The following is a 27,348-nucleotide window of genomic DNA, read 5'->3' on the forward strand; positions in this document are numbered from 1 at the left end:
TTCCTAGGGTATTAATGCGGCACTCATTCAAGAAAATGTGAGGTTTCTAAACTCTCTTGGGACTTCTCCCAACTGGACAACACACTGAAGAGTCTGCATCTATTGAAGACTGTTTATCCATTGCTGGGGCAACAGCAGGCTCACAGCTCTACTGCGGCTCTCCACCCAAGCAAACAGAAAAGATCTCGATGGGTGATGCAAGGAACATTGTAAATGCAGGGAACAGTTTTACTTGGCCACTAACCTAGCCACAACCCTGCCTGACTGCTGTGTCTGTGTATAGGAGAGTGGCTGATCCCACTACAATAAATAACCGTGCTGTTCCTGTTTCAAGCTAAATAAAGCTGGTTTTGCTAAAGTACTGAGACAGCGTCATGTTTTGGGGTGCAAGACAGGGACTTACAGTGCAACCACTATCTTTTAGGTTTTGCTTCTGTGTCGCTTCACTGCAGCGCTATAAGCCTTTTGTTGACCTGCCCCGGCAAAGGACAAACAATCTTCCACAGAAGCGGCAATCCCACTTCGGATGCACTTCAGCGTATCGTTCCCGTTGGGTGGGGGTGGGGGGAATCCCAAAAGCCTCATAATATGAAGTAGAGAAAAAGGATGAATTGGCTTTGATTGATAACTGTGCTGCCCACAACATGCTTCCACATTTAGATAATGTTCGCATTGAATTCTTCCTACCCAATTGCACAGAAGTGCTTCAGCCGTTGGATTTGGGCATCATTTGCACCCTGAAATTGTACTATTGCAAGGAAATGCTGAAAAGTGATAATCAGTAAAAAAAAAAAAAAAAAATTGTTTTCACATTAAACAAGCTCTGTTCGACAAATATTTTGAGCGAAATCTGCTGTGCAGCGAGCGTTGACAAAACATTTTTCCCCCAGCATCACATTTATGCTTTAAGAGGCCTCCGTGACATCACAGAGCTATAACAGTCATGCAGAGAACTTTGATGTTTGCATATTGCAAGCAAACTTAACCTGATATTTAACAAATTAATGCCCAATCTGTTTCACACATTCATGATGTCACTACTACAGCTGGATTTGCACCCCATATGCATCATAAATAAATTAATTAAACTAAATAGAGTAGCGCAATTATTGAGTCCCGGCGGCTGCACGCAGGGTTTTTATAAGGTAATGGGGTGCATGCTAAATGCATATGCAATTAGTCATGTAGTGCAGCACCTAAGCAAAACAAAACATTTGTCAGAAAACATGAAACACACTAAAATAACAAAAAAAAAAACAGATTTATAACTATTTGCAAGGCATTTCTGCCTTTTTGGTGGAAGAAAAAAAACCAAAGCACCTGCAAAGACAGATCAGACATATGAGCTTTGTTCTGACCTACCTGTACAGATGCTTCTAACTTTTTAATTTCATCAAAAAGATCGAAATCCCTTGTAAATAATCATAAATCATTCATTATTATATTTCATTGGGTTTATGGTTTGTTTTAGCCCTGCGCTGCATTACACCCCATTCAAAGTAAACTGAGATTTCCCAAATTCTGTGTTTAAGGAACAATATATTAATTAGAAAAAAGTTTGCTGAAGAAAAAAATAAATAAATTAATTAATTTATTATATATATATATATATATATATATATATATATATATATATATATATATATATATATATATACTAAGCAGTTATATAGGAATAATGTATTTTTTTCTTTTTAACAGTATTTTCATCTTGATTTTCAATCTAATTTTCTAGGTGTTCTAATTGTTTAATTAATCCATTATTTACTAATTACTGGGTCTGACTCTAAAGTTGCTGCAGCCTTTGATTATTCAGTGTTTGCCATCGTGTCTGCTCTGCTATTTTTAAGTTGTCATTATTAAGATACAATGAAGGGGCAAAAACTGCACAGAGAAAGGGCACAGTATAATGAAAGCAACAAAAGAGAGTTAAGCATTTAAATCTAGAGCAAAAGCAGAAATATTTATAAATGTAAAAATAATGCTGCTATGCTTTTCTGAATGTCAAATAAAAGAAAAAAATACCAGCTAATTAAATGAGATCAGTGCTATAAGGTGTTGTCACTGATTAGGAATCTGGTTGGAACAAAAACCTGCAGCCACAGGGGGTCCCCAGGACCGACGTTGAGAACCCCTGATCTATACGGACAAGCTACTAGGACTTCAAAATTGTGCGTAACATTGTACAGCATTGATCACTTTAGTCTTATATATAATTAAGCTTTCTTCCCCCTCCTGCTGCATTAAAAAAGGAGAATATGTTCCTGGCCATCATTACAAACTGCATGTGGTAAAACATAATAAAAAATATTTAATATTAACATATTAGCTATTACTTCTTGCACATTTATTTGCATGTTAAAAATCACTTACCTACAGATGTAACAGTTGTACCACTTGATGGTGAAATTTGAAGCAAGCGTGGGTCGATAAAGGGTGTAAATGATGAGGATGATTTGTGTTTCTGTAGTGTATTACTTGCTGAAGGACTCTAAAATGCATAAGGGACTATGTCAGTATTTGGTGTGAAATGGTAACTTATTCAACAAGCAAAAACAAATCATTACCAATTGACAAAGCATTTTAATCACTTAAATAAAACTATATTAAGAACATCAATAAATATTTTTACCAATTTAATCAAACAGAATAAGCAGTTAAAAAGGGTTATTTATGTGCTAAAATGTATTTAATATTTCAAGTCCAAATTAGATAAACTCACACAATAAAGAAATGTGTCACTAAATTAACAGCAAACTAAGTTTGCAAAATGGATTGGTTAACACTCAGCTGGACAATGATTAGTTTTCTAAAGACATAGGACCAAGCCTATTTTATTATTTAAGGTTTGTTTAACATAATCATGTGGGTTATAAAAATGCATATTAAAACTTGCAAGTCAGGCAAATATTTGCTACACTTGGCGGTTGAAAACAACTTCATTTTCCAAAATGAATACATAATTAAGAAGATTATAGGTTAACATCAGTATGAAAGCAGGTCAAATCCATTTTGTATCTTAAAGTGATGTGTAAAGTGTTTCGGGAAAACAAAACTGTGAAAAGTTCTGTAGAAATTTTAAATACACATAAAAGACCCATCCATAAACAGTCCAAAAACTACTTTAGACAGTGTACATAAAAAATTCATTTCACAGGCAAGGTTCACTTAAACGAATTGCATGCAGCTGAAGCCAATTTATACAGAGCTGCTCGATGTTTTTGGCAAGAAAGGCCCAATTAAAAAAAACAAATTCAAGAATCAAAATAATTTAAAGCAGACAGTACCCATCCACCCACCTTAAAATTAAGTTATTTAATTTTTTTCACTTGAGTGCCAATTGAAACATACTGCAAGAAATGCAACTATCCTACCCCATTGTGCCACTCTCAGCTAGACAGCTCTGCATGAAATACTGGCAGAAGTAACCACAAAAAAAAAACAGGGAAGGAAGAGTACAGATGAAAATTAAACTGGCTTTAACTTATGAGAATGATGTTGATTAAAAAATCTGGACTGAAAATACCTTAATTTACTACAGATAAGTATTTGTCTGGGAAAAACCACAAAGTAATCAACATACACTTCTTTCATAGCTAACTGTGATGGCTAGGATGTGAAGTATAAAAATAAAAAAATATATACTAAGAAAGCTGAATACATGTTATCCAAAATACAGAAATATACCAGATGTAAAAGAATTGGCTATGATATAAGATTTTAAAAAAGCCCCTCAGCTTTATTTTACTTATGGTAAAATATGTTTCTAAACTAGTCACTTACAAAGTGTTACTGAACATTACATATCAGATGTTCCATTAGGCAAATCATTATGTACTGCAGATAAAGCAAGTAAAACCAGTGTTCCTAACAATACTCCGATTGGCAAGTTCACTATGATCTTTGGATTCTGGCTAAACATTTGTTTATAATACAGGTATGTATTCCACAAGATCTAACTTTTATTTTGCCATTCAGAGAATTCAAAAATATAGCACTGAAAATAGCTTGAAAGTACCTAAAGTTTGTGACTAGATCAATGTCATGAACAAGAAGGTGGACCTGTTCTGCTATTTGTCTTGAAAGTCAAAATCTTAGAAATTACTGATCAAAATACAGTATATGCTGATGTGAAAACTGTCATTGCACAAAAAGTATCCTACTGTACATGAATTAGTTTTTACAATTTTATATTTCAATTAGACGGAAAGGGGAAGAGAGGCTCAGACCTAAATTAGGGTTGATCTGCTCTTTATGTGATTTTTTTTTTTTTTTATAGAGCTTTGCTTGTTGGTGGTGGATATTATTACGTATATTTAAAATATAAACAAATCCATTATATAAAACACATCGCCTTTTTCTAGTATTTTTATGACTTTAAATATCTAGCTGCATTTTATTGTACATTGATTTCTGTTTTGTTTTGACTGTCACAATTATTTCAGTAATCAAAGTCACCATGAGCATTGTAACTATAATTTCTATTACAGTTTTAATTTAACACTGGAATCTCAAATATTAAACCCTCACACGTCAGAGGCTGCTTACTGATGTTTAACCTCTTACAACTTACTTTTCAACACAAAAGTTGAGTTAAGCAGGTAAGAGTCATAATTTAACAAAAGAAAATATATCGTTCAAAAAATGAAAAAGTTCTTTTTGAATAAAATACTGTTACAAAAAAAAAATCAGTTTCTATGTTTAAGACAAATACTAAAATACAGTGTGTATTATATAAGACTTATATAAATTATACATTTGGTACTGAATTATACATTGTTATTTTTACAACATGACGGGCACCAAGCATAATCTTACCAAGACAATAAAAATACACTAATCCACATCTTCACTAATAAATTATTCAACTCATCAAACAGTAAATTTCACTCTAAATGGCATATGTGGCATTGAGTGGATTTTACACATTTTCCCCCCATTGTTAACAATATTTTTCTTTTGTTTTCAGGTATTCTAGTATTCCTGACACATTCCAAAGACATGCATTCTGACTCTAAATTAGACCACTAAAATAAGATTGTGTCAGTATGTGTGCCCAATGACAGATTAGTTCTTGCCTTGCTCCCACTGCTGCTGTGATAGATAAGAGTGATTTGTTGCAAAGTTTGTTGTTTTAACATAACACAGCTTTGTATATCTAATATTATTCAGTCTTAGTGACATACACTCAATCTTTCAGAATTTTAAAAATTGTAAAAATCTATAACCTAGCCAAAAAAATCATCTTTAGTGTTTTATCAATATCCATATATTTATTAAACCCATTTAAATTATGTACTGGATATCCCAATAGGCACAAGTAGGATACAACGCAGTTTACTACCATTGCAAATCGAAAGCATTTCACAAGTAATGCTTTTGAAAACTTAAAGAATCACTGTACACTAAAAATCTTATTTCCTAATAAAGAGACAAGGAAAACAGTAAAAAAATTTACTTCTACTATTGCTTCTACAAGGAACACACCAAATGTCACTTAAACTAATTTTTTTTATGAAGATTTATATAAAGAATGAAATAAGACCAATACAAATATTGGCAATCTATTTTTTTTTTTTTTACTGCAGACTTAACTGCACTGTTGTTGGTCTGTTTGAACCACTTGAATGCTGAATTAAATTTAAGTTATTAATTAATTATTAATGAATGGAATAAACTTCAAAATATATTTATTTGATTTAATGTGTTTGTTTTCTTTTGCGGTAATGAAAATCAATATTTACTTAACATTAGATAAAATAAATATAAATCCTTTCAGTCACTAAACAGTGATGTTCATATAAAGGCGTCCAGTCATAAAGTAATTGGCAATCAAGTGTGACCCTAGCTGTGTTTTTTTTGTACAGTCATTCATAATTTGCACAACTTGACAAAATGATTAGGCAAGTGGTTACATTTACTATGAAAGCAATATTTAAACCTTGGGAAATAAATTAATTACCAAATACCAATTACCACGGATAACCGTGAAAGTTGTAATAAATGTTCCCAAAAAAAGAAAAAGAAAGAAAAGAAGTGCTTATATGATAGCAGTAAAGTGGTTAAGAACTGGTCTATCTAAAGCTTTACTTGGCTAATCAGGTGCTGAAAACAGGCATGGCCTGCAAAAGCAGCCAGCTGAGCGGGTGCAAGACATACCTCATTTGCAGTAGGCTTGTCCTGGGGAGTCTGAGGGGACATGGAGGGAGTCGGCTGGCTGGAGGATGGGGAAGAGGTGGATGAGGAGGAATGGCTTTGCTGTATGAGATCTGGCAAGAGGTGAATGCGACCGGCAAAGCCATTGCTCTCATGATGGCTGGTGCGCTTTTTGTCACCTGAACTCTGTAATCAAAAACAGGCACACTCGGTCTCGCTCAAGTGCTGCGGAAATGACTGATACTAATCTATTTAAACAAAAGATGTTAATTCCAAAACAAATAATCCCACACCAACTTATTGTTTTTTTTGCTTACCTACACAGGCTGTTTACACTGAAATACTAAAATATACCTACAACAAACACTATTCAGAAATCTCCAGTGGAACTTCACTATGCATTATCCTCAGGTTTAACAAGGTAAAATGAATGTATTTGCATTGTTGTCTTCATATTATCTAAGGTGCAGGTATCAAATTTGGTTGACTAGTGTATGGAATGGAAGCTCTTTTTATAAAAGTAAAACTAAATTGCTTAACATCATAACTGCATTACAAAAGAGCTTCATTTAATTTCTTCTTACCTAAAACATTTTACTCTATAAACAAACTTAACTGAAATATTTATGCTCCACAACTGAGTGGCAAAATAAAAACAATAATATGGGCTTATGTTCAGTAAGCATGGATATAAAAGTCTTTTGTAAAGAGTTTATCCACAGTAGTTACTGAACTTCTAACACTTGCGGTAAATAAAGTTCTAACTTACTTTCTCTAAAAAAAATCACTAAATAAAGAGGGGGATGAAAAATGCATGTCATGCAAAATAGATATTCTGATTATGATTTCCTGTATACATGCACTGAAACATTTGCCTCTATTAATATGTTCTCATGCCAGTAAGAGCATCACAGATACATAGCAAAAAAAAAAAAAAAAAGACTAACTTGTAAAAGCAATGAATGAATTAATTCATAACTGCTCAGAAAATAGAAATGTAAAGAAAGAAGAAAAAGAAAAGAAAACACAAGTAATACCTGTCGGACAATTAAAGTGCCATCTTTGGAAGGAGTAACAGCAGGGTCACTCTCAGTGTCATCATGAACAATCATCGTCTTCACAGACTCTGTTTCACCATTACTCAGCTTAGATGAAGAGCTAGTTGAAATGCAAGAGCAAGTAAACAATCAGTCAATTTTCAAAAATAAGAATTTGCTTTCAACCTATAATGGTAGCAAATACAAAAAACACTTTAAATAATCTTGAACTGCTAGGTTTAAAAATGAATATAAACTTGATGTATCTTTTCATGCCTAATGGTATAAACAATTGCAGTGCAATTTGAAGCCTTTAAAGGAATGGTACTGCCAAATTTCAAAATTTTTATGTATTTTTATTGCCCTGAAACATATGACACGGTGTCAACAACTTTCAATAGGAATCAACTTTTCAACAGTATTCTTTAGGCTAAGTCTGTTAGAAAACTAACAAGGTAAATAGTTTTAATATGTTCCTTAAGTTTTCATAATGAACACCTTCTGAAGCATAAATTAGACTCCCAATGATCTTATACTAAAGATGCAAGAGTTCGGAAAATAAAGAGACTCTATTTCCATCCTAAAAGATCAACATATCTTCTTGCCGAGAATGAGGGAAACAGGCTTAGTGAGTAATTTAAAATGTGCAAGAAGGACATGTAACATGTCTTCACTTGAGCACCAGGTGTTACCCACTAGTTGCTAACTCACAGTGCCCTAGAATCCTCAGGTCCAGAAGTAGACTCATCAGCTGCTTCTTGTTCCAAGTCATCCTCTTCCTCATCTGTAGTTCCTGATTCTTCACTGGACGATGAGTAGTCTGTTACTTTCTGTGGTGGCCTAATATCTTCAACAGCTCGCAATTCCTTGGCTAGATCAGCAAGGTCCTAATAAAAGAAATAAACGTTTGTATTCAGTAAAGTTTTAAATCATTATTTAACATGTTTATGTTTTCAGGTCTACATAGGAGGAGAGTGACAGTGTTATAATAAGCTCAATATAATTTAGCTTAATTAGAACATAACTGACTGGTTTCCTGGAGTAAACTTCAACTATCAGTAAAAATTATAGACAGCTTATAGACTTGCTCACAAACAAAGATGAGACAGCTGACAAGGAATGTATACTTTTTGACACAGTGATGATATGGCAACAATCTAAACTTTAACACCAAGTAAAACCAAGGAGCTAATCATGAATTCCAGGAAACAGAACACAAACCTAGCTCTCATAAACTTCAGGGATGATGTTACAGTCATTGTGAGCATCTTTAAATTTATTAGTTACCATCACTAGTAAGCTGAAATTGGCCAAACATATCTTGTCTATCATCAAGAAGGGTTATCAATGTCTTTATTTCCTCAGGTGTCTGAGATAGTCCATGCTGATCTGTTTCAGAAGATACACTATAGGGATAAAAGATTAAATGTCCCTAATCAAATGTAATTCTAATGGACTTTAAAAGCTTCATTTAAAGACATATGAATGCAAAAGAATGCTTATGTGTTTTACCTCACACTAGCTTTAGCACCCAGCTACTCCAGATATGTTATGCAGCACTGTAGTATTTTTCAAATCTATTTTTGAAAATCAATTCCAGCATCAATCTACTGGAATTGTTAGCTTGCATCATCATTAATAAAATGACCAGCCATCTGCTTCTTAAACAACATAAAACATTTTGGGACCGATTTTTCTAATGCACTGCTCTTCTCCCAGATCTACAGTTTTACTATATTTCTCCAATACCCTAAAAGAATCATTCTGCTCTTGAACCCATTCCAGTTCACTCTTAAACCAGACAACTCTTATTTAGTGTGGTTTTATACAGCTGTTAAGCAACCATTATATCAAGCAAAAGCCAGTTTATCTTCTCTTTAAACAGAATGGAAAATAACTGCCATACGTCTGATTTTTTCCTTTTTATTGTAATAGCTTTATAAATTACCATTTTAAAAGAGCCAAGTCAGCAATGCTCATTTTAGCTACTTGATCCAACAAGTAGTCTTAAAGAAATCTGTATGGTAGTTGGCTGCTAAATTGGAATAGTTGCCTAAACAATTAAATAGAGGGAAAAAAAATTCAGGTCATCCTATCTTAATTTTGCTTGTACTGTAGAAGAGGAAAAGGGGAAACCAAGTTTAGCTTAGTCCTGTGGTCACTTCTTTCTCTTAAAAATAATTTCACACACCCTATCATCTTCCAATGATGACAAAGACATTTTATAAATATTTCTAGTTTTCAGCTATCCATGTAACTAACTAGACTATGCTTCCTTCGCATTACTTTAAAATTTTGTTCTACATTTATTATCTTAGTAGTCTCCTGATAAACACTCAAACTCATTTCACATTTTTGCAAGTTAATAGGAGATTGTTATCAAGACCATGACACTGCATTTTAAACTACCGAAGCAATCTAAAGATATTCCATCAGTTTCCTGTATACCTTACAGGTAGACAGAGATGGTGCATTATGTGCTCCACTTCCCTTTCTCTGTATTTATGTTGCTTTGTGCATGCAGAGAATTTCACTTTTGTGAATGCCTGTGTTGCATTCACTTGAAAGCTGTATGTTTTAAACAACATGACATGATTCATAAGCACTTAATTCATTGCAGGGACTAAAGCAAGCAAACACAGCAGGAATAATTATAAGAAAAATAAAAAAAACACATACAGTGGGTACAGAAAGTATTCAGACCCCCTTCAATTTTTCACTCTTTGTTATATTGCAGCCATTTGCTAAAATCATTTAAATTATTGTTTTCCCTCATTAATTTACACACAGCACCCCATATTGACAGACAAAAAAAGAATTTTTGAAATTGTTGCAGATTTATTAAAAAAGAAAAACTGAAATATCTCAGTATTTAGTAGAAGCACCCTTTTGAGCTAATACAGCCATGAGTCTTCTTGGGAAAGATGCAACAAGTTTTTCACACCTGGATTTGGGGATCCTCTCCAGTTCTGTCAGGTTGGATGGTAAACGTTGGTGGACAGCCATTTTTAGGTCTCTCCAGAGATGCTCAATTGGGTTTAAGTCAGGGCTCTTGCTGGGCCATTCAAGAACAGTCACAGAGTTGTTGTGAAGCCCCTCCATTATTTTAGCTGTGTGCTTAGGGTCATTGCCTTGTTGGAAGGTAAACCTTCGGCCCAGTCTGAGGTCCTTCGCACTCTGGAGAAGGTTTTTGTCCAGGATTTCCCTGTACTTGGCCGCATTTATCTTTCCCTCAATTGCAACCAGTCGTCCTGTCCCTGCAGCTGAAAAACACCCCCACAGCATGATGATGCCACCGCCATGCTTCACTGTGGGGACTGTATTGGACAAGTGATGAGCAGTGCCTGGTTGTCTCCACACATACTGCTTAGAATTAGGCCAAAAAGTTCTATCTTGGTCTCATCAGACCAGAGAATCTTATTTCTCACCATCTCAGAGTCCTTCAGGTGTCTTTTAGCAAACTCCATGTGGGCTGTCGTGTGTCTTGCATTGAGAAGAGGCTTCCGACAGGCCACTCTGCCATAAAGCCCTGACTAGTGGAGGGCTGCAGTGATGGTTGACTTTCTACAACTTTCTCCCATCTACTGACTGCATCTCTGGAGCTCAGCCAAAGTGATGTTTGGGTTCTTCTATACCTCTCTCACCAAGGCTCTTCTCCCCCGGTAGCTGAGCTTGGCCGGAGGGCCAGCTTTAGGAAGGGTTCTGGTCGTCCCAAATGTCTTCCATTTAAGGATTATGGAGGCCACTGTGCTCTTGGGAACCTTAAGTGCAGCAGAAATTTTTTTGTAACCTTGGCCAGATCTGTGCCTTCCCACAATTCTGTCTCTGAGCTTTTCAGGCAGTTCCTTTGACCTCATGATTCTCATTTGCTCTGACATGCATTGAGAGCTGTAAGGTCTTATATAGACAGGTGTGTGGCTTTCCTAATCAAGTCCAATCAGTATAATCAAACACAGCTGGACTCAAATGAAGGTGATCTCAAGGATGATCAGAAGAAATGGAAACAGCAAAGGGTCTGATGGGACCATGCGATATTTCAGTTTTTTTTTTTATTTAATAAATCTGCAACAATTTCAAAAATTCTTTTTTTTTTGTCTGTGAATATGGGGTGCCTGTGTGTACATTAATGAGGAAAAAAATTAATTTAAATGATTTTAGCAAATGGCTGCAATATAACAAAGAGTGAAAAATTGAAGGGAGTCTGAAAACTTTCCGTACCCACTGTACAGTACAAATGTACATGTAGTATTAGACACTTTAAGTCTGAATGTATTTGATTATGCATTTATTTTTAATATGAATATTCAAATATAATTTGACTGACCTAATGAAGAGTGGGGTTTCTTCTAATTGACTGTACGGTATCCAGGTATGGTACCAGGCAAGCGGAGGACCACAAAATACTACAAAGTCAGTGTGGAATATTACACCCAAACAGTGTAATTCTGCCCAGGTCAAATATAACATACACTTCCTATATATGGAAACATTATTATTAAAGACCTCCATTTTCCATGCTCAGTAACCACTCCCCCTCTGTTCTGGCAAATTAACCATATTGCACTTGGTTTTATTAGTCGGCTGTTGTTTCTGCCAATACTTCTTTGTGATAGACTACATTTTTATTTTCATTTCAAAAGATCTCCAGATATGACTTTTTGCTGTTAATTCTGCAGAGTTGTTTTAAAAATTTGATTAACCTAATTAGCACCTGATAGGTACTGCCAGCTTGTTCTCTCATATTGACTTAAAAGAATTTAAATAAAACTTAAAGCTCAAACATGCAAGACAGGTTCTTTTCACTGTCCTCCTCACAACCTATACAGAATGTATTTTTGACAGGTTTGTGAGTTTGCATCTCCATTTTCACTCCTCACAATACTTGAACTTAATTCTGCACCTTACATAAGATCTTTCTTTCGTCCTCTTTTTCACTGGCCTCTCTTTAACCCTTCTGGCAACTCCTTCCTTTAACTCACCCCTCAACTCCATCTTCACTGGTTCACTAGCCAGGGGCATCCTCTAAACCCAGCACTAGCATGACTTAAGAGCTTTGTCCGGAAATTACAGGGGTAAGGAGATGGTTTATAAAGTCACAGGGCCTACCAAGTCGACCGCCTCTTTTGGCACCTAAACTCTGCTTTACTTAAAAATGAGTCTACTATAAAATAGATACTGAGCATTCTGTTATTTTATTTAAAAAGGCAACATGTCCCCCATTGCCCCACTTGGGAAATGCACATGGTTTTGGCAATTAGTGTTTCGTCAGCTATTTGCACCTGGGCACCACCTCTCAGTTTAACCAGCAAAATAATAAGAATCAAACTCTGCTGAAAAGGAATATTTTTTTTTATATATAAAATGAAAACATCAGGTCAGAAAAGGCACGTTTACCCTCCGCATTGTTTGGGACAATAGTAAGAAGCATTTTTAGAGCCTCCAGTATACCTGTTAGGAGCCCAGAGTACATATTATTTAATTGTGAGCATCTTATTTAATATAAAATTACTCTTGTGCCCTCTAGGACTACACAAGGTAGTATCTATTTGTAATGACGTATAGCCCTTTCAAAAGGTTAATGTCAATTTCCTAAGGCTGAATGAACACTTGAAAATTTGCGACAACAGCGTGGTTGGAACATTCAAGTCATTACACGGGATCAATAAGCTGTTTTATGTAGCTAATGTTCTCAGCAATAGCTAGCCGTAACAGCTGAAAATACCTGATTCAACAGTGTACATTTTTGCTTCCAAGTTTTTCTTTCATGAAATGACTCCGTGCTACTGCAGCATTTGTTAGATATACGCATGCTGACTACTGTAGTAAACAGACTTTTACAATACTAAAATAACTTTTTCCTGAAAACAAAGAAACCCTTTTATATGTGGTTTCTTGTTGTTCTCTGCATACAGCACAGCAGTCATCGCTACTTTGTATAATATCCTCCTTATTTAGTCAGCTGAAAAAAGTTCTTCTAGTATTAGAAAAGTTATTTTCCATTTATTTTTGTCACAATGTTGATTGTAACTGAATCCTTTCACTTGTAACAGGTATTGAAGCAGTGGTGGAATTGTTAGCCTTTGTCCTCTCTTCTCTCTTTTATTTTGGAAATCCAAAACAGAATATGCATTTTCATTTATTTTGCATTAAACAACAAGAGAATACGATAAACTTTTGGCACACTTGCACTCACTACCCCAGCTGCTTAATAGCTATTGTTTCACTTGCTTGCTTACCAGTCCTGCTGCACAATTTTGTTGTATAGCTCACTGGTGGAGGAGTGCATGGTAAGCCCGGTTAACATTTGAAACATCCATGCTGGTTGCGAGGGCCACATGGTAAAAATGTCAGAAGTAGCAACATGCACTGGATTTTCACCGCAAATGGTGGTGAACTGCAAGGAAAGGCTGTTTACGTGGGTGCCAAAATGATTTACTAAGGGCTAAATATAACATAACATGTAATCAAAGCACAAGGAAGACATGCAGAAATATTTGCAGTTCATCTGTTCATCATGTAAGCCACCCGTTTACAAGAATGCTATACTTGCCCTCATTGTTTTTAGTTAATGGGTCTGACACGCCACCTTCTTTTCTTTTCTCTTAAAGTAAGCAATAACTGGCACAACTCTTCTTCAATCTTAACAGTCTCACTTCCTCTTCTGTGAAATTGTTAGGTATGCGACACTGACCAAAAACTGTCACCTAATAACTAGGAGAATATCAATACACTGATTAAACAAATATAAATGTATTTTGGATGCTGACAATACCTGCATTCTGAGTTGTGGTCTGCACTCAGTAAATATAACCAAGACAGTCTGGCAAGCTAAATGCAGCTGTCTTCACCCAAGTTATGAGTGTACTTGAAGAAATGGGTCTTTTGCTTGTATTCATTTTTTTTTTCCATTAGGGAAAAATTTTAGGGACCAAAGAGAGGAAGCATCTGGTAGTGCACTGGTCTGTAACTTGGTTGTTTGAAATTAAAAACTTAATAGTCCCAGCGTCCGGACAACCGATTTGTCCACCAGTGCTTGCTACATGTCTAATGGTCAGTTAACCTTAGATACAGAGAAAGATAAGATAAAAATTAAATAAATCCCACAATGGCTTCTGAAGTTAAATGTTGAGGTATGAAAACTTAACTGTACTCCAGAATGAGTATACAGTTCAGTATTGGTAATTACGATAAATCTCTTTGTGATGCAAATATATTCCCTTGTAATGCAAGTTAACTCTGTACAATAGCTGAAACAAATCTGTTTGAACAATGCTCTGTGCTAAAGGTGATACGAGTGTCAGGGGCTTTAACAGTTTTAATATATGATAATATACAAACTGAAAATGCATTAATTCCACCAATAAAATACAGTATATATTCCACTAATAAAATATTATAAGATAGATTTTTAAACCACTGTAACAAACACTGAAAACTTAGGGCCTAACAGAATATGCCAATGTCTCTATGATCATACATTTCAATGCTAGAATAGCTAATTATATAAACACACAATAACCTAAGATAAATTCAATTTAAGTCTGTTTCAAACCAAAAACTTGACACTAATGGATTTTAAGGGCAAAACACTCTTTAAAAACATGTTTATGTAAATATATTATGTTCTAATTTAACTCAGCATTAATCTCCCATTAAATAAGTGATGGTAATATGTGTAAAAAATATTTTTTCACTATTTTTGGAAAACAAATATTAAATATACAACATAAAAAATACCACATTACATTACTGTTCAAGCATACTGGTCTCAAAGGAACTATCCATTATATTTTGACTTAATTTAATTGATTATCTTTTTTGAATTAAAATTTCTCAAATAACTGTAAAATCTTTATCTGGCTTGCTTGTAGTATTATCTTGCATTTGTATACAGACATCTGTGAACATGTATAAGCAGCAAAAGATGACATCTGTACATTAACTTGGAAAGGAAACCAAATGTTTCCATGGATCTTAATTACATATGCCCACAAAATCCAAAACTGAATAAAAACATAACCGAAAGGAAATATTCTTTAAACAATTACGTTAGACCACTTAGATATACTGTAACTCCTAGTTGAAAAAATGCAACATCCAGTAATCAAGTAATTGAAAGGATAAAAGTGGTTGCAAAAACTAATAATTCATGCAGTGATATCATATGATAAGAACGAAATGGCTGGTGCTACAATGAAAAAAATAAATGGCAAAATTTTTCAGCCAACATGAAATGTTAGCTTCTTCCTTGATCCAAGTAAGGGCAAGCAATGATTCACAATAAACGATGACAGGACATTTTGAGTAAAACAGCTTACCACTTCACCCTACAGATGTTGAGATTAGGTCATACACAACCATTTATCGACGTTGACAGAGTGGTTTGGCAAAAGAAAGATAAACAAAAAATCAAAGTCAGCACATTTTACTGTTGCTAATGTAATAATATTCAGTGCTAAAGCACATACCTCTACCAATATTTAATTAATACAATTAGTCTGAAAAATAGCAAAATCTTACAGCTGGCCTGCTTGGTCTAAATGCATCCTTCTTCTCCTCTGGCTTTTTAGCAGCATTTTCTTGTCTTTGTGATGGTGATCCCTCAGATTTTGAAGATGCTAAGTGACAAACAGTAATTATTTAAAATATGTTAGTTATGATAGGGATACTGAATTGCTGTGTATAAAAAAATACCTGTTACATGTACATAAACATGTAGAATTACAAAACGTACATGGTTGTAATTTTAATGCTGAATATACTACCACAAATTTTTAAAATATTAAGCTAGAATTTAGCTTATATAATTTTAATAGTAATAAAGTTAGGAATAAAGTAACTCTTAAGTTTTATTAGAGAATACAATGAAACCTGCATTTCTGAAAAACAGAACATCATTTAAACATATCAGTTTATTTGTGTGATGTATATTTTTTAAACTACATTAAAAGAAAATCAATCAAACATTTTGATAATTAAAAGAATATATTATTTTCAGCCTGATTAGAAAGATAACGATACAAATGAATATATACAGTAAACACTGCTTGAGAATCAGCACCAAGCATTTTACGAAAATTAAGTACAAAGCCTTTTAAATACAAATATACCATACATTCACCACAAGATGGCATATGACAGTTGAATTTCTACAATCATGTTTGTAATACAAGCTTGTGTTTTGAGGCAGAAGGTTACAGCACAATGCCTTTTTGGTAAAGTCTGTCTTTAATATATATACGTTTTGTTATGTTACAGCCTTATTCCAGAATGGATTAAATTAATTTTTTTCCTCAGAATTCTACACACAACACCCCGTAATGACAATGTGAAAAAAGTTTACTTGAGGTTTTTGCAAATTTATTAAAAATAAAAAAACTGAGATAGCACATGTACATAAGTAATCACAGCCTTTGCCATGAAGCTCAAAATTGTGCGTGCATCCTGTTTCCCCTGATCATCCTTGAGATGTTTCTGCAGCTTAATTGGAGTCCACTTGTGGTAAATTCAGTTGATTGGACATGATTTGGAAAGGCACACACCTGTCTGTATAAGGTCCCACAGTTGACAGTTCATTTCAGAGCACAAACCAAGTATGAAGTCAAAGGAATTGTCTGTAGACCTCTGAGATAGGATTGTCTTGAGGCACAAATCTGGGGAAGGTTACAGAAAAATTTCTGCTGCTTTGAAGGTCACATTGAGCACAGTGGCCCCCATCATCCGTAAGTGGAAGAAGTTCAAAACCACCAGGACTCTTCCTAGAGCTAGCCAGCCATCTAAACTGAGCAATCAGGGGAGAAGGGCCTTAGTCAGGGAGGTGACCAAGAACCCGATGGCCATTGTGTCAGATCTCCAGAGGTCCTCGGTGGAGAGAGGAGAACCTTCCAGAAGGACAACCATCTCTGCAGCAATCTACCAATCAGGCCTGTTTGGTAGAGTGGCCAGACGGAAGCCACTCCTTAGTAAAAGGCACGTGGCAGTCCGCCTGGAGTTTGCCAAAAGGCACCTGAAGGACTCTCAGACCATGAGAAACAAAAATCTCTGGTCTGATGAGAAAAAGATTGAACTCTTTGGTGTGAATACCAGGTGTCACGTTTGGAGGAAACCAGGCACCGCTCATCACCAGGCCAATACCATCACTACAGTGAAGCATGGTGGTGGCAGCATCATGCTGTGGGGATGTTTTTCAGCGGCAGGAACTGGGAGACTAGTCAGGATAAAGGGAAATAGGACTGCAGCAATGTACAGAGACATCCTGGATGAAAACCTGCTCCAGAGCGCTCTTGAGCTCAGACTGGTGCGACGGTTTATCTTTCAGCAGGACAACGACCCTAAGCACACAGCCAAGATATCAAAGGAGTGGCTTCAGGACAACTTTGTGAATGCCCTTGAGTGGCCCTGTCAGAGCCAGGACTTGAATCCGACTGAACATCTCTGGAGAGATCTTAAAATGGCTATGAACCGACGCTTCCCATCCAACCTGATGGAGCTTGAGAGGTGCTGCAAAGAGGAATGGGCGAAACTGGCCAAGGATAGGTGTGCCAAGCTTGTGGCATCATATTCAGAAAGACTTGAGGCTGTAATTGCTGCCAAATGTGCATCAACAAAGTATTGAGCATTATGGGGTGTTGTGTGTAGAATTCTAAAGAAAAAAAATAATTTAATCCATTTTGCAATAAGGCTGTAACATAACAAAATGTGGAAAAAGTGATGCGCTGTGAATACTTTCCGGATGCACTGTATATATGTATATATGTGTATATATATATATATATATATATGTATATATGTGTATATATATATATATATATATATATATATATATATATATATATATATATATATATATATATATATATATATATATATATATATATATATATATATATATATATATATATATATATATATATATATATATATATATATATATATGTATACTAATAAAAGGCAAAGCCCTCACTCACTCACTCACTCATCACTAATTCTCCAACTTCCCGTAGGTAGAAGGCTGAAATTTGGCAGGCTTATTCCTTACAGCTTACTTACAAAAGTTGGGCAGGTTTCATTTCGAAATTCTACGCATAAGGGTCATAACTGGAAGCTATTTTTCCCCATATAATGTAATGGAGTCTTGAGTTGAGATGGCTGGGGCGGAGTTTAGTGTGACATCATCACGCCTCCTACGTAAGTACGTAGAGCACAAGGAAGAACTCCAAACAGCGATCAGCACAAAACGCCATTTCACAATTGAGAAGGCAGAAAAACATTATGAAGCAAATGATGCATACAAGCATATTCATAAGTACAGCTACTCGGAAACAAAGCACGGCGTGAACCGTAAGTTTATATTAAATTAAGTTCATAGGCTACCACTAGCGCTTGTAATTTAGTGCCTGCCCATATAAGGCCGCCCATCAGCGCAATCCAATACAAACACTGCCGGTAAATATTCACGGTGAAGGACTGTGCTTATGCAGAGGAAGATGAGATGGTCAGGGTGGTGTTTGGCACAAACTCATTGAAACTGAGAGAAAGTTTTAAGTGCCGGGTCTTAGCTGACATTACACGAGATGACACCAGTACAGCTGGGAAACTTCGATGCAAGAACACCAAGCCGCTCACGGAACTGACGCAGTGCACAGACAAAAGCAACAGTTCCAAAGAGTGCTGAACAAAACCGAATTACACAATTGAGAAGGCAGCAAAAAATATGAAGCGCCTTATACATACAATCATATTCATAAGTGCAGCTACTGCGGAAACAAAGCACACGGTGGAAAAAGTGAATGTCCTGCTAAAGGAAGACAGTGTAAAAAAAAACCGTGCATGCAGTTTGTCACATCACAGATAAAAGGAAGACGAGCTGTTTATTGATGCAGTAAGGAACTAATCGATGAATGAAACCTCTTATCTTTACAACGATTGACAAACACGGAATGTAACTTGAACACATCCTACAAATACGAGCCTGATTGAAAGAAATAATGATAATCAAATCCTTGATGACAGCAACATTCAATAACACTCACAAAACAATTACTGTATATTGACAATCATGTTACGCTATTTTTAAAATGTTCCCTTTTCTTTTCATAACTTCTACTTCTCCACTGCGTACACGGGTATATATATAAATGTATATATATACCCGATCTACAATACATACTTTAGCATAGACAAGCCACACGCTGTGGCTAATTGTAGAGTCTTAAGCCTCTAACGCCGACATTCGAGGTTCGATTCCCGAGAGGGATGTACTGACTATGTATGCGCTACCCGATTCATTTTACCTTCGATCTCCTTGGTTTGGGACGTATGAAAAATATTAGGTTAACGCAGAATCATGTTACGCTATTTTTAAAATTTTCCCTTTCTTAGCACAAGCACAGCTGAGAAGCTTCGATGCATGTACTCCATAACGCGCTAAAAATAACGATTTAATCACACTTTCAATTCCAAGCAAACGGAACTTTTGTCAATGCATGATTTCCTGGTACATCCATTACACTGATGCACACATCACAGCTACAAAAATGTTAGAGTCGGAATAAAGCGCGTTCCTACGACTGATCATTTCGACTTCCCGCGAAGCCTTGATAAAAGCATGGTTTTTGTGCACACTGAAAAGCAAGCAAAATTAGATGCATTACAGAAAGCGGACTTTGTGGCTCTTACTGGGGATCATTGGACTTCCGTGACCGTTAGTAATTCTAAATACATCTAATTACAAAATGTTCAATGATCACACTGTTTTAGCCTAATGTACAAAATAATTTTGGCTAATGTTACTCAGAGTTTAAAGAGTAAGCTGGTCAAATTACCTTTTATGTTTCTGACTTATTTTTTAAGAAGAAAACTGCACTTTATGGTGAAATTTTGGTTATTATTATTTAAAGACAATACTATTCTGAAAATGTACTTAAAGTACTTAAACTACCACTTTATTTTTAAGTCTGCCCAATTTTAACCAGGGATGATATTTTTGTTTCTGTTTTGAATTCAAATGCAGTTTAAAGGCTTTTTTTCAGAAATTAAAACAGCTTCAGTTTACAATATTCATGTCCATGTCTATTATTTGATTCTGTCGCCCACTAAAACCCTTTTAAAAAAAAAAAAACATTTGCGATTTGGGGCAAATTTACGTGTGCGATTACATACGATTAATCAAGATTAATTCTTACACAGCCTCTAATTAATTGGATTAATTTTTTAATCGAGTCCCACCTAATATATATATATGTAGATATATATATGTAGATTTGTATATATATGTGTATATACAGTATATATGTAGATATGTATATGTTGTATATACAGTATGTATATATGTGTGTGTGTATATACAGTATGTGTATATATGTATATGTATATATATGTGTCTGTGTGTGTATATATATATATATATATATATATATATATATATATATATATATATGCCAGCAACACTCATATCAATGACAAAACAATTACATTAACAATCATCTTACGTTATTTTTAAAATGTTTGCTTTTCTTTTTCATAATTTCTTTAACACACTACTTCTCCGCTGCGAAGCGCGGGTATTCTGCTAGTATATATATATATGTGTATATATATATATATATATATGTGTGTGTATATATATATATATATATATATATATATATATATATATATACACTGCTCAAAAGAATTAAAGGAACACTTTTAATCAGAGTATAGCATAAAGTCAATGAAACTTATGGGATATTAATCTGGTCAGTTAAGTAGCAGAGGGGGTTGTTAATCAGTTTCAGCTGCTGTTGTGTTAATGAAATTAACAACAGATGCACTAGAGGGGCAACAATGAGATGACCCCAAAACAGGAATGGTTTAACAGGTGGAGGCCACTGACATTTTTCCCTCCTCATCTTTTCTGACTGTTTCCTCACTAGTTTTGCATTTGGCTACAGTCAGTGTCACTACTGGTAGCATGAGGCGATACCTGGACCCTACAGAGGTTGCACAGGTAGTCCAACTTCTCCAGGATGGCACATCAATACGTGTCATTGCCAGAAGGTTTGCTGTGTCTCCCTGCACAGTCTCAAGGGCATGGAGGAGATTCTAGGAGACAAGCAGTTACTCTAGGAGAGCTGGAGAGGGCCATAGAAGGTCCATAACCCATCAGCAGGACCAGTATCTGCTCCTCTGGGCAAGGAGGAACAGGATGAGCACTGCCAGAGCCCTACAAAATGACCTCCAGCAGGCCACTGGTGTGAATGTCTCTGACCAAACAACCAGAAAGACTTCATGAGGGTGACCCAAGGGCCCCATGTCCTCTAATGGGCCCTGAGCTCACTGCCCAGCAGCATGCAGGTCGATTGGCATTCGCCATAGAATACCAGAATTGGCAGATGCACCACTGGTGCCCTGTGCTTTTTACAGATGAGAGCAGGTTCACCCTGAGCACGTGACAGAAGTGAAAGGGTCTGGAGAAGCCATGGAGAACATTATGCTGCCTGTAACATCATTCAGCATGAGCAGTTTGGTGGTGGGTTAATGATTGTCTAGGGAGGCATATCCATGGAGGGTCACACAGACCGCTACAGGCTTGACAAAGGCACCTTGGCTGCCATTAGGTATCAGGATGAAATCCTTGGACCCATTGTCAGACCCTATGCTGGTACAGTGGCTCCTGGTGCACGACAATTCCTGGCCTCATGTGGTGAGAGTATGCAGGCAGTTCCTGGAGGATGAAGGAATTGATACCATTGACTGGCCACCACACTTTCCTGACCTAAATCCAATAGAACACCTCTGGGACATTATGTTTTGGTCCATCCAATGCCACCAGGTTGCACCTCAGACTGTCCAGGAGCTCAGTGATGCCCTGGTCCAGATCTGGGAGGAGATCCCCACAGCACCATCTATCATCTCATTAGAAGCATGCACCGATGTTGTCAGGCATGTATACAAGAACACAGGGGCCATACAAAGTGCTCATGCATAATTTTGAGTTGCTGCAATTAAATTTTGGCAAAATGGACTAGCCTGCCACATATTTTTTCACTCTGATTTTTGGAGCGTCTTTGAATTCAGGGCTCTGTAGGTTGATCATTTTCATTTCCATCAAACGATGTGGCATCCTTTCGTTCCTAACACATTCCCCAGTCTATATCAGTATAGATATCCAGGAGGATTTCTTTTTCCCATTGAGATCTGATGTGTTTTCAAAGTGTTCCTTTAATTTTTTGAGCAGTTTAAATATATATATATATATATATATATATATATATATATATATATATATATATATATATATATATATATATATATGTTACACAGCAACATTAACAAATAGCTGTTTCTGAAAAGAAAAAAAATGTGCGCTTTCATTTAAGGATGACAGATTTTTTTTTTTTTTTATCTACAGCAGTCCTTCCAATATTTACTGTACCTTTCCCTACTTTAACAATTTATTGAAAAAAGGCGTTTTTTCACATTTAAACAGATTTCATATGAGACCAGGAAACACAACAATCACAATGAAGCAATAATTAGTAATGAAAACCTAGAGTCCTAAGTTCAAACTGTCTGTGAGCAGTAAGAGCTGGTTATACTTGACGCTCAAAATACTTACACGTACACATCAAGGCTGCCACATGTTTCCAGCACTCTTTTGACAGAATCGTGAGCAAACTGCACTATCAGCAAAAATTTGGGTGGCATGTGTTCATGCTTTAGTATGTGACATCAGCATCGTTGTTTATTATTAGCCATCTCCATAGTGATAAATATGCCAACCAGAACAGCTGGCATCAAATTGCCAGCAAAGTGGATGTGTAAACATTCAAGACAAAATGGAAGGAAATTCGAGACAGATATGTCTGTGAAAAGCGGAAAATGTCAAAGAAAAGAAGTGAAGATTTGGCTGTTGCACAGTACCACAGTATGACAGCAACCTGTATTGTAGCTCCCACAGGATCAATGTGCGTGCTTTGATGTTTGATGAAGGGATCGATGCTGGGAAGCAAACCATCAAACATAAATGCTGACATACGAAAGTATTCATGATGCTTTTCTTCATCTATTTTTCAAATAGGTAATGCAAGTGTTGCATATTCCCCATCGTAATGACCTGATACATTTAAAGGTCTCGCATACCATCTTGTGTGTCATTGTTGCCATCTTTAATTGCACCTTTGCTACAGCATCTCACACTGCCACCCTGTGAAATCCTCCAGATATACACACGTTTTACACGCAAGTATAGTCAGTACACAGCTTGCATAGTAGCAGCGCCTGCAAGCATATACGTCGTGTAGTGTCAAGTATTTCCTGGTTGTTACTATTCATCTGATTTCCAAATTAGTATTATTTAATATTGATTGAAATTTTTAAATGTCTCCAATCAGTCCAAATACAAAATTTCTCTACGTAATATTGCATGACTTTTTCCCCCATCTTGTATTTGCACATTATGTTTTAAAGAATAGCCTATTCTAGATTAAGAATAAATATCTACTAGTATTTTATTAAGTATAGCCTTTCTTCCTTTGAGAAAAAAAAACTAGTATTTTCCTTTTCTAATGAAGCTACACTGTGGTTTAATGCAGTGTTCCTCAATTTTTCTGGTGTTGTGACCCCTTTCCCCCATGTAAGTGTTTTTCGTGACCCAATTTTGAGAAGCAATTTCAATTGTCAAAGCGTTTTGGGTTTGTGGGAGGTTGGGGATATGTGAGTCCCCTTGATGAATCTAGCATAGTAATTAAAGCAGAACTGGAAGGAATGACGGTGAATCAAGTGCAACCATCGTTTAAGGGTGCAGCATGATCACCGGATCTCTGATACAATACATCACACAGTGTTATACACTACAATTAAAAATAATTGCAACTGGTGACCCACCGGCATCAAGCTCCAACCTAGTGTTCAAGAAACACTGATTTAGTGTTCCTTATTCTTTCAACAGGTAGAACATGTTGCTCTAGAACATCAGAATACAAAGGTGGTGACACATAAAAGCTTAAATGCTTAGTATAGCATGAAATTACTAATTCTATGCACATACACGTAGTAATCAAAAGAAAAGGAAGAAGCTCACACTTTAGTACAAGTCTCTTTCTACTCAATGACATAAAAGGTAGTTTAGATATTTTGTGTGTAAGAAATATACCTTAGGAATGTGGAAGAAAATCAGATTACCCAATGGAAAAAAATTTGGTGGGGGCGAGTATGTTTTATATTGTTTCTTGCAGTTGTGAGCTTTAATATAGTAGACATTTTAACAACATGTACCTGTATTTCTGCAGCACATTTTCCATACAAAAGATGCAACTAAAAGTGCTTTTACAAGATGTCAAAGAAACAGTTACAAGCAAAGAAAAACTAATTACAAATTAAAAAATAATAAATACATAGTAAACAAAAATAGATAATGAACACTTAACATAAGATATATAATTAAACATAGTCCTTAAGTACAGAATTGTTTTTTTAAGCCTCTAAATGACTGGCTGAAGATTCAACACTATAAGTCTCGTGGAAAGTAGGGGCACCTGATTTCAATCATAACATCAAAACCAAAAGTAGTCAAACTTGTTAAATTGTTATAAAAAGTCAATTAACATTAAGAAAAACTTTTGATAGAAACTAGGAAATAAAAAGTATTTAAATTAACAAGATATCCAATTAATTGCAAAAATGGATTGGTATGAAAATATGCAGCTGCTGCATTTCTCCAAGACTTAACATGGCTTATATTTACAATGATTATTCATTAGCTCTAAAACATATGATGTATTCAATGTACCCCATGAGCTGTCTAAGCAAAGTTATTATTTTGGCAGCTTGTATGTGCTCAGCCTTATTTTCAGTTTCTTCGGAGCCAAAGTCATACAAAGGAACAGTTATTGTAGCATTCACTATAATGTTACATGTATTTATGAATGATATGGTAAAATATTTTGCTATCCAGCTTGATAATTCTTTGTGTAATTTAACATCCTCGACTTCACAACCTTCTTAAGAATGAAAGAGATCAAAAAAGTTTATTTAAAAAAAAAAAAAAAAAGAACTTGGGGAATCAAATTTTAATTTAAGAAACAAAAATGTTAAAGGAACATTTCTCTCAAAAATGATTTTATATCTGCTAATCACCCCATGTTTGTAGTGATGGTGAATAAAAAAATGTATTCTCATGCCTTGATGGAGAAGGGATATAACAAAATTCCTTATACAAATGGTTTCAAATGGGAACAAAATTGAACATAAATATATCAAAACAGTCACGAAAAATTTCAAATTGTTTGTGTCCCATAATCCAATTATGAGGTATAGTCATATGTTCAAAACAATCTAAAATCATTTGCAAAAATGCAAGAATGTTGTAAATTAACCATTTCTGGAAAATCCTGCTGTGTACAACAATGACATGCACTGAATATGACTGAGGTTTTAAATTGAAGGTACTTCATCATTCTCATCTCTGATTTTTGTATTAGGTAACACTAGTTATATTTTCTAATGAATGAGAATAAAAATTGCTCTTGGTCATCACTATAAACATTACAAAAGTTAAATAACTTATTTTAGGATGGAGCCTAAAAGTTAGGCAAAACACTAATGAACCAGAATTTTTAGCTTTGCATATAAATAAAAACATTTCTTTAATGAAAAAGATATCATGATATGATTGGGTATATACACTTATGTGTAATGCTACTGTCGCCACTGAGCTCCATAGCCCTACTAGCTCGCAAAATCAGCTTCATGAAATGAATGGATGAGTGGTTATTTTTAGCATTACTTTCTTCATTCCCCTTAATATACGTAAAATAAGAATCCAAGGAGAATAAAACACTAATTATAATTTAACTACAGAGCATGGGTAAACATTTAACTGCTTTACTTTAAGGTAAATTGTGCAGCATATAAGCAAGAACAAAAATCCAACATACTCTACTCTAAGTCACCAAATCAGAATTTAAAGTTCTGTCGAATACTGCACAAGATAAAAATGATCATAGCATTAAATGTGGACAAACATTAGTATATCCTACTAGGCTACACTTAGTGCACCAGGTCATATGATATACAGTTATGTGCTAATTTACTGCCAAATGAGTTAAGGCAATTTGTACTTGGGGCCAAGGGCCATGCTAAAAGATTAGGGTAAAAATGTTGTAGGAATTTCCAATACCAGCCACAGTAATACATCTTATGTTATTATTATTACACATGGCTTCATATGTTTTCAGATTCTGAAAGGGCTCTTTGTTTGTTTTGATACACATGGCTAAAACATTTAGCCTACACCGTCTTCCCTTCCACCAGTGTTTCCCAACCTTTATGCTCCCATAACCAAGTTTTGCCTTTTTAAGTTCACTAGTAGTAATTGCACATTGCTTCCTTTGGTTAAAAAAAAATCATGATAGGGGGTTCCACCTGATGAAATAAGCTCATTTTGAAATGGGGAAACATGCAAATTGTTTAGGTGATTCACTTGTGGCGCACCATGACCCACTTGTGGACCAATGATGACAACTCTCGACCCACCGGGATGCAATCCAATGGTTGAGAAACACTGTCTTCTATGGACCCACTATGCAGTTGCCCAGACATGAACATCCATTTGTGCTACTTTGAACCAACAGTTACAGTATGTATACTGGTGACCCACACCAGAGCTACAATTGCAATGACCTGTAAAATTTGTGACAGCCATATAACCAAATGGTCAGTCCCAAAGGGAGACATAACTTGGCACATGACTGTACACATCTGGAGAAAATCATGAATGGTGGGAACAATTTGACAGCTCACTAAACCAATCCAATATCTTGTGAAGATGGTGCTTAAAGTGGGGGCAGTGATTTTGGACTGAAAAAAAAAAATACTGTTGTTAATTTGATCTGACAGCAAGCAACTTCTGATTACGATAAACTACTATGTTTGTGAAAATATGAACTGCAAAATATGTAGTCAATGTAAATGATGTGTGACACCCAGTCAAAGGCAAGTGAAAAGGGGCTGCCTTTAAGAGCACTGACAATGAAGAGCTACAGGAGATGCAGATTTTAGCAATGAACACACGCGAATCAAAAAATCTGCCTAACACCACCAGCAGAAACACGCATGAGGCTGCCCAGCCTCCACCGACTCATAACACATCTGAACAAATAACTAAGGGAAG

General features: G+C 35.5%; 1 protein-coding gene across 11 annotated transcripts in view; it reads right to left on the reverse strand.

The window, feature by feature from the left end:
- The window catches only part of LOC120523032 (mitogen-activated protein kinase kinase kinase kinase 4), a 222,068-nt gene that overhangs the window by 31,247 nt on the left and 163,473 nt on the right, over nt 1-27,348 (reverse strand). For 5 of the 11 annotated variants that reach the window (XM_039743967.1, XM_039743961.1, XM_039743960.1 and 2 more), the window contains 6 exons: nt 15,714-15,811; nt 15,512-15,520; nt 7,905-8,080; nt 7,194-7,314; nt 6,160-6,342; nt 2,374-2,491 (listed from right to left, as the gene is read on the reverse strand). In XM_039743967.1, the coding sequence (XP_039599901.1) occupies nt 2,374-2,491; nt 6,160-6,342; nt 7,194-7,314; nt 7,905-8,080; nt 15,512-15,520; nt 15,714-15,811 (705 nt within the window). The remainder of the gene's footprint in view (nt 1-2,373; nt 2,492-6,159; nt 6,343-7,193; nt 7,315-7,904; nt 8,081-15,511; nt 15,521-15,713; nt 15,812-27,348) is intronic. The other 6 variants (XM_039743964.1, XM_039743970.1, XM_039743962.1 and 3 more) reach the window with 3 other exon arrangements.

Source organism: Polypterus senegalus, chromosome 2 (assembly GCF_016835505.1).
Source record: "Polypterus senegalus isolate Bchr_013 chromosome 2, ASM1683550v1, whole genome shotgun sequence".
Lineage (NCBI taxonomy): Eukaryota > Metazoa > Chordata > Cladistia > Polypteriformes > Polypteridae > Polypterus > Polypterus senegalus.